The sequence below is a fragment of the Desmodus rotundus genome, chromosome 8 (genome assembly GCF_022682495.2).
Source record: "Desmodus rotundus isolate HL8 chromosome 8, HLdesRot8A.1, whole genome shotgun sequence".
In the NCBI taxonomy this organism is placed as follows: Eukaryota; Metazoa; Chordata; class Mammalia; order Chiroptera; family Phyllostomidae; genus Desmodus; species Desmodus rotundus.
Window position 1 is genome coordinate 89,208,210 of NC_071394.1, and position 15,522 is coordinate 89,223,731.

Genomic DNA, 15,522 nt, shown 5'->3' on the forward strand with positions numbered 1-15,522 from the left:
AATGACCTGGTTTCATGCTTCTTTGGGGTACTATTGAGGCAAGATAATGTTCCCAGTTCAGGTTCACCACAGCATCAGAAACTATTTTGTTTCAATTTTTCAGAGTACAAACCACTCGTATAACTAAATATCTTCTTAGTAACATCAGTGCAGAAAATAGGACAATTACAGCTTCTTTTAGTATGGCATTTCCTGTGGCTAAAATCAACTATGGATTTTCTCAATCGGTTGACTCTCCCAAGACTCATATTGGGGGTGAGGAGTGCCACCAAACCCAGCTTTCCTTGGCTTATTCCAGCCCCTCCTTGCTCTGTGAGCCCGGCTCTCTCTGGCACAGGCTCTTTCCTCTGGAGCCAAGTCTTCCTCATCTCCACTCTTAGGAAGCTGAGGCAACGGCTGCAAATGTATGACCTTATTTTTCCATTCCACCTGGCCAAGGTGCATCTTGCCATAGGCTTGGGTTTATCCAGGAAACAGGACCCCAGTGGAGCTGGAGCTTACCTGCATGCCAATCACTGCGTAGATGAAGAACAACATGGCTATGAGGAGGGCGACATACGGAAGCGCCTGGAAGAGAGGAAGCACTCGGCTCAGCATTGGCCTCTTGCCCGTCACTGCCTGGGCACAGACTGAAGACCCACATGAGGCCACATGCTTTTTTTTTCCATGTTATATTGAAAGAACGTCAACGGAGAGGAAGGACTTTCACACCCTAGCCCAGCATGGTGATTTCAGTCCTGAGCCCCCCAACCACGTGCACACCTAGTGTTACATAGCTGCAGGCAGCTGCAGGCAGGACAGCTTCCCAGGGTCATTAACAGTGTCTCCCAACCCTAAACAGTGTCAATGCAGACACATCAGTCTCATATTAATGTTTAAATTCCTCACTGGATTCCTTTGTGAAAATATTGTAATTGAGCAAACCATTCCAGAACACTGACATTGAGGTGGCTTCCACTTAAGTTTATGGGCACGTGCGGGGCAGGGGCGAGGCGCCATTGTAGTTCACCTTGCCAAGAAACGTCTTTGTGCAAATCACCTGGCCATCTCCTAAGTGTTTCCTTAAGGTGGAGTCTCAGGCGTGGAATTACTGGGTCAGAGAGAAAGAACCACTTTCTGGCTATCGCTATACAAAGCAAGACACTTTTCTCAAAATGCACACTTTCTGAAAGAACCACACAGTGAGGGAAGAAAGGGCGCAGGCTGGGCAGCTGTCAGCCTGGGCCACCCTTAGGAACATGGAACACAAGTGTGTGTGTGAGGTCAGACCCCTCGTCCTCTAACGCTGCTCCTCAGCTGCTTTTTTTACCCCAGCTCACGTGACAGCAGATGTCCCTGTGTGCGGCACACCCCCAAGGAGTGCCCAGAGTGTTAAACTGAATGCCAGACCCACATGCTTAAAGCACCCACTTTCTCTCCCATCAGCGGAAGGGCACCAGAAGCAAGCCAGCAGCTAAGAACTCTCCGACGTGTGCCAGCTCTGGGTCTGTGATGGCCAGCCCAGCCCGGTGCGGCCACACCGTCCTGACGGCCGCACTGGTTTGTGGAGCCCCACTAACCCTGTGGCTTTCCTACACGTATACGCATTTTCTTCTTAGATTACAGAATATTTAACAATTTTGTTGGCACCATTTCTCAGTTTTTATGACAGAATTTATTAAAAAGTTAAGCAATTTTTTTAAAAGTAAGTAGGAATGACATTATTACATGAATTCATTGTATTTTTATAGCAGTTCATTCACAAACTTTGGTACCTCATATTAATAATAGACTAGATGTCATCCCTTACCAAGATCAAGGCTTGCCTGCCTCAGGCCCCCGCGCCACCCTGCCTCTCTCAGGGCTGCATTCTGGTTCCTCCTGCATTTTCCCCACCAGGACTTGTGATTTTCCTTCTTTGAGTTTCTGGATCTACTCCCTTCCCCAGATGCCATCCCTCCTCCTCTGTATGTGTTAGAATCCTACCCAACCCACTGTGGAAAAATGCTTCCTGGGATGTTAGCACTGGTTACCTCTGAGGTGGCAGGGGACCAGTAGGTACTTTTTCTTAGTTTACCTTTGGACTGCTTCACTTATTAATGTGAGCACTTATTACTTTTGAATTAAAATAGTCAAATAATAAAGAAACAGATGCATGATTCATTTCTAATGCTTGTGCATATCTACAAATTCCCTGCATGGGTGTAGGGAGAATCTATACCCCTCTCCCTGTGGATTCGGTCCAGAAGACTAGAGTATCTGGGTGGGGTACTGGAAGTTTCGGGAGTAGACCAGAACCAGATTGCACCAGGCTGAAGAGTCACAAATGATGACTGAGACCTGGCTTATGCTTAAATGTCCACTCCGTAGTCCTTTCAGGCATTCGATAACCCAGACGCTGGTGATGATGTGCTGGCCCAGGCCCAGGGGGCTCTGATCCGTGTCTAGACTAGCTGGCAGCCAGGACTGTTGCAGCCCTGCGAGGAGAAGCCATCCTAGCGAGAGGCTGTTAGGCTTCTGGGGGCCTACTGCTTTCAGATATCACCACCCACCATGGTGCTTCCTGGGGAGGACTGGACCAAGGTACTGAGAGGCTCCATATCTCTATCAGTCTTGGAAATGGTGCAGAACCCTCAGCTGCGGGTCCTCACTGCTTTCTGTTCCTTTTAAGGAAGTAATCCTATTTGATTTACCCAAGTAATGCAGGGTCAGGTCCTCCCAGCATTCCATATTCCCTGTTGACCTAGGTGGTCATGTGACCCAGGCAGTCACGTGACCTAGTGGTCACCGTGGACATGCAGAAGAGAGTCCGGATTCTCCACAACAAGGGACAATCACTGACTTATACAGGATCTTTAAAGACAAAGAGAAGCCCTTGGCATGGCTCTTACCTGAAAGGACTTAATAAAAGTCCACAGCAATGTCCGGATGCCTTCCCCCCTGCTGAGAAGCTTCACCAATCGCATCACTCGGAAAAGACGGAAAAAGGTGATGGAGATTCTATTGCTCTCTTCAGAGTTCTGAAGGGTTATCATGGAGAGGTCAAACCCAATGGAAAGTAGAACATGCAACACTTTCAGAAAAACAGCAACAGATGCAAACACAGGTGACAGAGGTAAGAACTGAAGATGTGTTTCTAGGGCCTTTTCACCTTAAAAAGCATGATATGAAAGGAAAAGTTACATGCTAACAACACAGGGCTTGGAGAAACTGCGTTCACACAGCACATGCATGTCCACTGTGGTCTAGTGTATTAAGAGGTGAACGCTGGGCTGGTCAAGAGCACTGGACACTGATGATGAATGCAAACCACTGCAGACACCGTTCTGGAAGAATAACCATGGAGAATACAGGAAAGGAATACAGGAAAACTAGCGAAAAACTCGACATGGTCAAATAAACTCAAGGAAAAGGCCCAGCCCCTGGGGACTAGTCACTGATCTTACCCCAGGTGTAGCAGTTGGGACAGGGACATTTTCACTTTCATTTGGCTTTAAGAAATCAAAGATTGAAAATATATTAATGAATTGGGAAGGAAGCAGTGGTTCAGGAAGACATCCCCTCCCCCCTTTTAAAAATTTGTGGTGAATATGTTAGGACCACACACCTGCTCCCTCCCTGAGAAAGTGCCAGGGACACTGCCTGGAACTGGACTTGAGGGCGGGCAGCCATGTACACAGGCTGACATGCTACTTCCTAAATCATGCTACCCAAGATATGAGACTCCAAGGCTGACAGACACCCAAGAAAGATAATGCTGCAAGATTTCAGTTGTCCCTACAGATGGAAATGCAGAGTGGGATTCTGCTTTTCCTGGGGAGACTGGCTCTCTTTGCTGAATCAGAGTGTGGGTGCCAGGAACTCACTGTTCCGCCACAGGCCATAGGATGACTACCAAACAGGGCAAACGGTGTGGCAGCTGCCTGTGGCCCACAGACCTCCTGGGCCACACTCTGTTCCCAGGGCCACAAGCCTGGGCAGTGTGTGCCCCACGATACCCTCTCTGGTGGGGCTGCTGGGGAGCTGGACAGACCAAGTCGGTGGGGGCAGAAGGGTCTGTTTTTCCCAAATGGCAACTCAGACTGCTGTCAAGGAAGACAAAGCTCTAGTGATGACTAGAGAAAGAGCTCAGGACCAGTTTGCCCTGAGCTTCAGTAGTTCTGCCTCCTCCGAGGTATGGTGGGGCTCCTGTTTCTCAGGGCCCCAGGGTGCAGAATCACAGCACTCACCACCCTGTGTCACTGCCTCCCCCAACAGGCTGGGTGCCCCCCTAGGGCAAGGGCCTTGCCTCACTCCACTCAGTGCCCAGCGTGGTATCTGGCACTTATTGATGCTCAGTAAGGGCTTCAGAAAATGCAAAGAATTTGTAAGCAAGCTCTAACAAATATCAGAAGGCATCTTTAAGTTAAACAGCGAGGAATGAACAAGAATTGGGAAATGATGGCCTTTCTATTCCCTCTGGTAGGGTCACCTGTGCTGAAGCAGCTGGTCTACCAGGAGACCCACAAAGCAAGGAGGCTCTTCTGGTAGGGGCCTGGCACCGAGGCGCGCACTCTGGGGCTACTAGGCAGCCTTTCTGCACGGTGTGTCTGTGCAGCTATGGGACGTGTGTGCGTGCATGGATGTGCACACTGATGTGATGGGTTCCCCTCCCTAGGGATACAGGGAAAATCAGGGCTCCATTCTGAAGTCTCACTCTTGTCAACAGCTGCCTCCTGAGACCAAAAATAAAATTCCAAAAACTCATAGCAAATGAGGAATTTGAGCACATCACATCCCAACTGAAATTCAGTAATGCAACTATGAACCCAGGACTAACAGATTCTTACACAGTAAAAAAGGGGTCCCTGGGTCACCCAGGGCACTCAGAATGTGAATTCTGCAATGGGTCTGTTCCTCTTCTATCATCTCACCTCAAAACAAATAACATCACCTAAAAGGGATAGGTGGTGGTATTTAACTTAAGACTTTAACAAACGAAGGAATTAAGTTTTCCAGTGTCTGTCTCCCACACCACCTCCTATGTGCAGGAAGGTTCTAGTCGTCCATGCAGCTGGAGTGTGAGGCTGTGCAAGTGTGAGCATGCACACCATTGCTTGCCTACTCTAAAGGGGCCAGAGTGTATGTAAGACAGAGCCCTCCACAGCACACATTTGAAATGTCCACACATAACCTGTGAGTTGGACCCGTGAGAGGAAAAGGAGACACTCTTCCTGGCCACATGCTCTGGCCCAGGCCCCTGCTGTCCACTGCTGTCTATCCTGCTCCCAGTCTGACAGACCTTTCACCACCCCCTTCCTTACATCATGGGAAAGTTAGCAGCCAAACTGACTTTTGAAGTGCACATCTCTTTTTCAATTGATGTCTTTGACGTATGGCAAATCTTGGGCTATGAACTTGAAATCAAAGATAAATCAAAGAACAGGAGTAAAGAGCATCTGTGGAGGGACAAGGCAGCACAACATGCATTGAAGGAAGGAAAGAACAAACAGCACATCAAGCTGCGTGCACCCCCGTGCAGCCTGTGGCACCCTCCCCTCCCCCACTCACCACAAAGGGCAGGAGGACTAATGGGGGAGGTGCCAATGGCAGCACTGGGGGAAAGTGCAAGTTGCCAAAATATCTTACAAATTGGAAGGACCCCAAGAATGGCCTTGTTCAAACTACAAATGCCAGCCTGATGGAATGGACAGGCCGGCTCTCACCCTGGGTGGCACATGAGAACTGCCAAGGGATCTCTGACAATATCTGATGGCTAGGTCCTACCCCAAAGATTCTTATTTAATTGGTGGGAGGCTGCCTAAGCTTTGGAAGTTTTAAAAGTTCCCAGGTGATTCAAACGTGCTGCCAGAACCAAGAACTGCAGTCCTAGCCAGGGTAAAGCTGGGCCACATCTTCCGCTGGTCACCCACACCAGCTCATGCCTTTTAGGTCTGGACTGGCCATTCAGAGTGGTACTACTAAAAAAGCCCACTTGCGCTGTTACAGCTCACAGTGGGTTCTTTGGAAGTTAATGAGGGTTCAGTAAATGAATGCAGAGATCCACCACCTTCCTTACAAGGAATGGAGGAGGACATGCTGCTGGACTCCTGGGATCAACACAGGACACTGCCAGAGGTCATGAGATTGAAAAAGGACTCACTCCGTAGGCAGCCTTCCAAAGACAGCTGTTAGGGGCAGCATGATCAGTTTTCAAAGGAGGGGATTCCAGTGTCATCTCAAGGCCTGGACTAGATGAGCTCAGTGGCTCCTTCCAACCCTGAGAGGCCAATCTCCATCTGGGACCCCAACAGGGAGATGGCCCCCAGCCTCAGGAGGCCAAATAATATGCCCGGGTTGGGAAAGCTCCTTAGGTCCCTGGGGCTCTCCAGTGTTCTCTCCAGCCCCTTCCTGCAGGGCTCTCAAGCAGGCTTTTGAGATGCAGGCTCAGGGTCAGCCCTCCTGCAACTACAGAAGCCCAACAAGCCCTGGGTTTCCCAAGTACAATCAAAGGGCTCAATCTGTACTTTCTGAATTAATTCCAGTCTTTTTCTGGAAAAGCTGAAAGGATGCAGTTTTTCAATCCAGACAGAAAACAAACCAGCATCCCAGAGCCAGTTAACCCCAAGTGTCCTGGAGAACCCAGTCTTTGGAGGAAGACGACTTCTGATGACTGCTGACCTGGCATGTAACACCTCAGGGAGGAAGGGCTTCTATATTTGGTATTGCTGAGTCTGTGTCCAGAAGCCAGCAACCTGGTGCGTAGAAAAGGGTGAGCATAGGGAATGGAGGGCTGAAAAACCTGACGGTGGGTTCAGAGCAAGAAGTTGACTGCAGCTGTTGGCCATCTGGTCCAAACTCAGGCCTGACAAGTCAGGGACAATTTTTGGGCCCCTAGGAGTAAGTTCCCTACTGACGTTTGACACACTCTTCAGTAAGTAATAACAAGGCAGACATGGCCTCTCTACAAGTATTCCACCCCCCGCCCCCACCCCCGCAATAATGATAATGGTGAAAGCAGCCATTCCTGGGATAGGGAGAATATGTTGCTGGGTCATTTCACCAAAGAGCAAATGGGCATCTAAAAGGGAGCAAAAGTAAGCTTGCCAGTCATCGTCTGACATTTTGGCAGCTTGGTGGTGGGATGACCAAAAGCCGGGAAGACGAGTCCATGAGCACTATCACACCATGATCAGAGCAGGCTGGGGCCAGGGGAGGGGCAGCAGGGTGGAGAGGGCTGGGTGAGCATGCAAGCAGGACAACGGAAAGGGCCATCCAAACTGTTTGTTTATTTTTGTTTGTTTGGGGGTTTTTTTGCAAAGAATACAAATGCAAGCTCTATTTCTCATTTCCTTACTTCCAGGCCAGATTATTCATTCTTGAAGATTATGCTGGCAAGTCACAGAGCCAAGCATGACTGACCAAGATGGCCTCAGCTCAGGCCCCAGGCTGGAGACCATGAAAGGTGGGACGGGAAACAATTTAGATGACCATGACCAGTAGCACGTCCTGTGAAACTCAGTGAAAACCAAAGGTGGGGAAGCCAAAAACAAGTATACAGTCTTTAAAGTGCTTTTGCTTTAATGACTTCACCGTATATATGTTTATATATACTTGCCGCTACAATTTTCTAAAAATAAAACCAACATGAAAGTCAATTAGGCAACAGAAAATAAAGATCAACAGAGGTTGGGGGAGAGAGCACAGCAAGTTAATATTGCAAATAATGATGACTTATGGCAGCTAAAGCAGCCGACAATGGACCAGAGTGCTCGTGCTGAGCTGACCCAGGAGCTCAGGGGACATGGCCACTCAGGGACACGATGTGTGCTGCTACCCTGGGGGACTCGGCGTCTACGAAGGGGTGTAGGAGGCAACAGCCTGCTCAGAGAACTGTACCATTAGAGGTTAAGGACACCTAGTTTCTCTTATCTCTGTGCCTCCCCCAAGCTTCACCCACGGCCTGAGAATTCTAGATGTCCAATAAACATGGATTGAAAGACTGAATAAATGAGAAAGTGGCCTGGAGCATTCGCTCTGCACTGAGGCCTAGCACAGAAACACTGAGGTCTCCCACAGGAGTATTCTCCTGGCCCAGGGCAGAGACCTGGGATCGCCACTGGTTGAGGAAGATTTGGCCTCAGGCTATGTCTGGCCAGGGAAAGGTCAGCACTGACTGAAAGGACAGCATGGGCGTGATTCCCAGTGTGATTCTGAAAGTCTGAGTAAATGTCAGGAATGGGCCCAGTGATAGCTTGTTTCATAGATACCCTAGTGTCAAATGCTAACTAGAAAACTTAGTGTGGGCTTTTGTAGACCTGTGGCTTGCTTGACTACAGAGAGGTAAAGGAGAACACTGGGACACTGGTGAGCAAGGCTGGGTCAGAGGCGACATGTGCAGCGGGCTCCTGCGCCCAACACAGGGCGAGACAGCCGGGAAGCCAGGCACGTGCTGCTGCTGAGTGAACCAGTGCCACTCCCCGCCAGCCAGCAGGTGGGTCCGGCATCAGAGAGCTGGCTCGCTTACTTAGTGAACAAACTTGGCCACATCCTGGTACCCAGAAACTAGGCATTTATACCCAACACCTGCACAGCACTTTAAGCACTGAGTGCTCTAGGGAAACCTGCTAAAATTGTAGTTTATTATATTTTCATTTCCATTATAGACCGTCTCTGACTTACACAAGCCTCTGTTTCAGAATCTTCATGTGAGTATACTGAGATGTGAGTTATAAGTGCTTTGCATTGTAAGATGATTAAGCGGGCAGATGTCTGTCTGCTCATAAACTCAGGAGAGAGCCCGTGGCTGCCGAGTTAGGGTCCTGCTGTTCTCCCATTAACACTAGATTATTTTATAACCAAGAATAATTTATACGTTATGAATGGCAATTTTACAGCTGACTTATGGAATATTTCACATGAAGTGGAATTTCATAAGTCTAGAGGTTAGGGGATGTAAAATACCATTTTTATACCTTGTCATGGCATGAATTTGGGCGTTAAAAGGCTTAAGTCATACCTTCACGCACATGCTAATGCCTTACAGTCCATTTCACTTCTTATTACATGGAAAATCTTACAATGACACCCTGTATCTCCATAAGACTTTGGGTTTTTTAGCAAGTGTTTTCACAAATATTCATATTATTTTATCCCAACATACCTCTGAAGCAGGGAGAACAGATGTCATTAACCCCAGTTGATGCAAGAAAGAAGTGAGCCCCAGACCCAACAAGTCATTTTGAACTAGGACTGGAACTGCCAGGTCTGGAGATCGCCAGGCCAGTGGTGGTCCCACTAGTCTATACTCCAGAATCTGCCTGCCCCCCAAACAGGGGGCATAAAGGAATTTCATTGTCCTTACTTGACACAGGCTATCTGGGCACCAGGATGGACACATAATTCTGCAGATGTCAGCCAGGCAAAGCGTGGCGGCCCCTTCTCAGCCAAGTGTGGGGAGAGGCTGGGCTGGCGACGTGGAGCAGGAAGCCAACACTACACAACAGTTCTGCCCCATGCTCCACTGCCCCCACAAAGGACTCTACACAACCTGGTACACACATGACACCCACGAAGACTTACTGACGAGCTGGGACAGACCAGGCGGGCAGGGCCATTTCTGCCTGACCAGGCCCATCGGTCTGGGCGTGGCTCGGACCCAAGAGGAGCCAGCAGGAGGTGGTGCTCCCCTTTCTCCAAGCCTCTTAATTTTGAAGGAGTGTTCTCAGGATGCTTCTTGAAGGAGAGGGGGTCACACCACCTGCCACATAGCTTGTTCTCTCATCAAAGGATTCAACTGAGCACAACAAAGGAGTACTGACTCCCCCGACCCTTGCTTGATACGCACTAAGCCGTCCTTCTCCTGGTCCCGGGCAGCTTTCATTTGGCATCGCCATTTGGGGAGCTAGGATGAGGGATGTTCCCCCGTGTCACCAGTCAGACTCAGGGGACACGTGAGGACACCAGCAGCAATGGCCACATGCTCAGGGCACAACTGTGGCGTTTCCCTCCTCTGCCCTCACAGAACCACCGTGGGTACCAGGGCACACGTTATAAACTCCATTTTACAGCTGGGAAGGCTAAGGCACAAAGCGGCCGGGGGACATGCCAAGGCCACACAGCTAGGAGTGCTGAAGTTCACATACATCATTAACTCCTAGCCCTTAACATTTTAACAATATATTCTATTAAAATAATGTTTTAGCTCCAAGACAGTAATTCTACATTTACTTCCCCATCCTCTTTCATGGGAATGGAGTGGGGCGAGGGTGGAAGACCACAGAATGGTCTTAGGCTTTCGAAAGAGATAGGCCTGAATTTCTAAAGCATAGAAAGACCCTTGGGTCAGGGGGGTTCTGGTCTCCTCTGTTACACTTAACAAAACAAATTACGTCGTAGGACACAAAATTTGCTACTTACATTCACTTCAGTTATAGCAATATCAACGACGCTACCAACAACAATTAAGGCATCAAAAGTGTTCCATGCATCAGTGAAATAGTGCTGTTAGGGCAAGCATTCAGAAGCCACAGAAGAGATGAGGCACAATAGGAAAAAAGAAGAAAAGGACAGTGTTATAAAAGGGGAACGTTCTAGCACTGTGCCGCCCGGCTACTTGAAAAACAGCCCTAAAACAAACATGTTATAGATACATCACTTTGGATATCACTGCTGACACAGAAAATCAAAATAATTAGAGACGCCTATCTTACCCTGCCTACCAGTGACTTGGGTAATGCTGCAAAAGTCCTCCAAAAGGCGACCTGTCTAAAAAGGCCCAGGACAAGGCTCTACCTGAAAGGCCTGCTTTCCGCAGCTCTCATTAGGAAACTCCTGGTTTTAGTGAAGTGAAACTGGGATCTGTGACTTGTCCAGGTGATGCCAGTGCGGGTCGGAGGGAGCAGAGTGTGCACAGACAAAGGGTAAGAGGCGGGCGGCCGCGGGCGGGCACATACTCACGTCGGCTTCGCTGAGGGCCACGTCTATAATGCTGCCGATTACGATGAGGGAGTCAAACGTATTCCAGGCGTCACTAAAATACCCCTGGACAGAGCAGGCAGGGGGCAGACATTTATGAGCATGTAGGAATGAAACGCCACACGGACCATATGGGGACACATCCAGGCCCCACAGCACCCATGGCAACCAGATGGGGCAGGAGAGCCAAAGGGAGGCAACAAAACTGTCCACTGGTGGAAGGGGACACAGAGGATGGTGTGCACCTGCATGTGTTGGAGAGGTTGCCCACACACACACACACACACACACACACACACACACACACACACGCACACGCAATGCATACCTGTGGCCCTGAGCAGCACCAAGCCCAGCAGAGCATCTGCAGGACAGAGGCAGCCCCTTGGCAACTCTGCTCTGATACCCAGGGTGACAAGCCCAAACCCTCAAATGCTGACGAAGAAAAAGCCGCTCTGACTCCTTCCAGAGACCCCAGTTACCCCACTTCCTTCTCTTCTCCACTTAAAGAGCACTGTGACCATCTATTCCACATGCTCATTCCTGTGCCTTTAAAACCAGTAACCCTTCCCCCTCCTCTCCAGTCCAACAAGAATTACCAAGGGTGTGCCTGAGACAAGTTCCTGTCCTCTCACCGCTCTCTAACAGGGATGCAGACATGTGTGGCAATGGCTGACAGGGAGACAGGCACAGTGACACACACAGGTCCGAGGTACTGAGTCACGGCAGAGAAGCTCACTCTGGGTTATGTGGATGGGGGCCCTGTGGGGAAACCACGGCAGGTCTTATAGAGAAAAAGAGCACAGAAGGACGAGAAGGATGCTCATGGGCTCCCCCTGTCACAGAGGGAAGCCCCAAGTCACCAGCAGGCTCCTCCTTGCACTCAACTCTTGCTCTCTTCCTCCCTCTTCACCCTCCAGGCTAGGAGGACTCCTTCCCCTTCATCAGAACCACTACCAGCTTCTTCCCCACCTCCTGATGCCTCCCCACCCCAACTCTATCTGCCCACATTCACTTCTTTCTTCAAGGTCAAATCAAAAGCCACCTCCCGGAGGGGACCTTTTCAGATCCTATCTTCTACCCCCATCACGGTGACTCTGCATCTCTCATATCTTGATCACTGAATCTGGGGTCTTTGCAAGTCCATCACTCTGAGGATGACGACTATGCTGATGACTCCATCCCCTCCTCCACTAATCCCGGTACCCCTGAACCCAGTTAGTGCCTGACATGTTGCAATGTCTCTTCCTATAGATTATGCAGCCCACTGCCTTTTTTTTTTTTTTTCAGGTCCTCGTATCTTGCAACAATTCTGAAGGCACAACATCCCCATGAGTGTGACTTACAAATCCATATACACGTGCCATGCATTTTACTTCCTCTTCTGGGTTTAAAGCAGTAGGTGCTAAATTAGTGCCTGTTGTCTCTCAACACCCCCAGGAAGGCCGAGATAGGAGAGGGCAGTGGGCAGCACTGCACACAGAGGCTTCCGGTCGCAAGGTCAATGACCCTGTCTATAAATCCACTGTGTCTTTTTAGAAAGTCAGAACATGTTTTGGAAATCAAAATTTAGATCTGAATTGCATTAAAAAGGGGCCCAGTGTGCTCACCACTGGGGTGTTCACCACTGAGTAGGCTTCATGCTGGATCAGGAAAACCAGAACAGAAGGTACTCTGAAGTGTCAGGTCTCATGAACTTGTGATCAAGTGCAGGCCCAGAGGACGTCACTGCGGAACCCAGCCTTTTATGGCACAGCAGAAAATGTGGACATGTTCACATTTAGCTGAGTTGGCAGGTTTATTCTAGCTACTGTTAATCACTCTGGGTGCATGGATAGGGGAGCTATGACACTGACTGATGGTTTGGCTTTTATAAAATTTTGTTTTAAATGTAAGATTTTCCCACCCAACCGCCATGACTTCTGACCCAGGCTTTGGCTCTCTCCTCCCCTCCTACAATCACAGTGCCTCAGTCACACATTACCCTCAGTAACTGCCACCTTCCCAGGCCCCGATCTCAGTCCTGTAACAAGTAAACAGAAGGAGTTCACTGGCCCAACTCTGATGACCTATGGATCCAGTCTAATGGGAAGGTCTCCTTAAGAAATACCACATCCTGTATCTTCCAGCTTTTCTCCTCATGGTACATGATTCTTGGCCAGCAAAACTGAGGAAAGATGGGCCACTCTGAGGACTAGACTAGTGCTGCTAACACACCAGTCATGCTGGTCAGAGAGGAGATAAAGAGTTTGCACCAGGACATAGAGGAACACACTGCTTCACCAAGAAGTCTCCGAACCAACAAGTCAGCAAGATCAGAGGGTGCACCGAGAGCTGCTGTGGATGTCCCAGGTTGTAAGGATACAGATTCTCTTTGGAATGATGCACACTGTTGTGAACGGTATCAGACAGTCGGCTGACTAGCAAGCAGCCTTGGCAGGCTGCTCCGAGGGGAAGAGCCTGCTCTTTCCTTCGTGGTCTTAACAGCAACTCAAAAGCTCAAGAGAGTTGGGTGGTCCCTCCCCTCTCCTCTAGGGAGAAATGGGTGCCTTAGTAACATCGTCAGTCATCAGTAACAGCTGGGCCTCCAGCATCCACACAGAACAAAGACCAAGCATTCCTCCTCCTCCCCTCTCCTGCACAAGGACAGCCTCTGGCCACGCTGCCCTGTGCACTCTGCTTCTCCCATTACAGTCTGTCATTTACCTGAGGCCAAATGCACTGTGTGTGTGCTGGGTGCCAGTCCCTGTCACCTACTTTGGACTTTACTCCTGAACAGCTTTTCTTTTTCTGCCCAGGATTATCAGTATTAACCTCTGGATCATTTCCATCAGCCAACAAACTATTGTCCAGTGGATCATTATGGCTCCCAATGCTGCAAAAAGTCACTTTAAATCAATGTGAGAGGGGCTTGACATTTGGGATCCTGGAACTTTTTGGCAATGTCATCAACTCTCTCTCCAGAGGATCCCTCACACTCACAAAACCCTAGAGGCTGACATTCCTAACCCAGGTGACAGGAGGCTTGAGTTGGAGTAGGTAGCTGGAATCACAGGATCTGACCCAGTGACTCTGCTAGGTCCCGGGGAGGCAGAAAATGCCAGCCCACCCTTTCTTCCCACATCCTGTTCCCCTACTTAGTAGCCTCCTTTCTAACAAAATCACTGTCAAGTGAACATGACTCAGTCCCCCACCCCTTTCCCACCAAATTCTGGTGTCACCAGAAAATTAGACACTGTCTTCCAACAGAGGGCCCAGCTCCATCTCTCTTGTCATTGACAACAAATTATCATGCAGCTGAATTCTGAGGCCAGGGTCCCTCAAGTGGAACCAGCAGTCCTTACCAGCCCAGCCAAGGTTGGTCCTTGTATTATTTTTTGTCCAGCTCCATCTGCTTGAAAAGACCAAGCAAATCACCCACTTGCAATAACATCTATTACCTGGAAACAATTCTGACTCCAGAAATTTAAAACCATAAACCAACTAAAGTGTGTCTTGGAGCAAGGTAGCTCATGATTTCCAAGAATTTTATTCTGATTGTGTGTCGATGTCTGTCTCCTGCCCAAACGCGAGGTCCTGGAAGCAGAGCCTGGACCTCCAGCCAGGATGTAGCACAGACTTGGCACACATGGGGGAGAATGTTGGTGGAATGGCTACACATGAGAAATGGAAAAGCAGCCCAAGCCCGGGGTCTCATCTGCAGATCTGAAGAAGCCTTTTACAAATGACCTGCTTTTGCTGTTGACCATGGCAGCCAGAGCACTTATCAGTTTCTGCCAGGGCAGGATTTGACTCCAGGTACAACCCATAGCGCCAGCTTTTCATAGAACCTGTAGCTGGCAGCTTTCTAACTAGCATAAGCCTTTCCAAAGGTCATGTGAGTGTTTACAAGAAAACATATTCACTTTTGGCCACTCTACTCTGCCCAAAAATCCCATGACAGAAAACCAGGTACCCTCTTATGCCAAGAGGGTATACCCAAGGGCTCATCCATTTATTCCTTTCTCCATTCCCCAATCTTTACTGAGTAACCAGCTTGTAGGAGGCATCATGTAAGACAAAGGAGACCCAGCCTACAACATCAGCTAGTGAAGAGAGAGATGTGAAGTAGCAATGATGATGCTAATGTACCATCAACACAAACAGCTGATTCTCGCTAGGCTGGTGGGGATGCTGTCACAGAGGAGCCACTATTTCAGACAGGCCTTAAGGGATAACAGCCAGAAGCATGTGCCAGGGAAAGGTCTCTCATGTTAACAGTTAGGGATGGGGTGGGGAAAAAGAATGACAGGGAGAGAGTGGCTGAATGAGGCAGAAACATAAATGGGCAAAGGTTTTAGTGGAAGACTTTGAAATTAGACTAAGAAAGGTATGTTTCTCATGCAAAAGGTGGCTAGTACCAGAATTTCACTGGAAGAGCAGCATAGTCAGCCTTGGGTTTACAAAGGAAGTATGTGGAAGATGAATAGAGAGGGGCTGAGACCAGAGGCAGGGAGATGACTGAGCAGTCAGGGCAACTCAGAAGGGAGGAGGGCAGTAGAGATTTGGATGATATGGAGGTGGCCACGGAAGGCCTGGGCAGGTACC

The 15,522-nt window shown here is 49.1% G+C and overlaps 1 protein-coding gene across 5 annotated transcripts in view; it reads right to left on the minus strand.

The window, feature by feature from the left end:
• Nucleotides 1-15,522, minus strand: part of CACNA1D (calcium voltage-gated channel subunit alpha1 D) — a 312,906-nt gene that overhangs the window by 38,045 nt on the left and 259,339 nt on the right. For 4 of the 5 annotated variants that reach the window (XM_024556516.3, XM_045192203.2, XM_024556517.3 and 1 more), the window contains 3 exons: nt 10,918-11,001; nt 2,871-2,999; nt 502-567 (listed from right to left, as the gene is read on the minus strand). In XM_024556516.3, the coding sequence (XP_024412284.2) occupies nt 502-567; nt 2,871-2,999; nt 10,918-11,001 (279 nt within the window). Of the gene's footprint in view, nt 1-501; nt 568-2,870; nt 3,000-10,377; nt 10,462-10,917; nt 11,002-15,522 lie in introns of all 5 variants that reach the window. The other variant, XM_045192200.2, reaches the window with a different exon arrangement.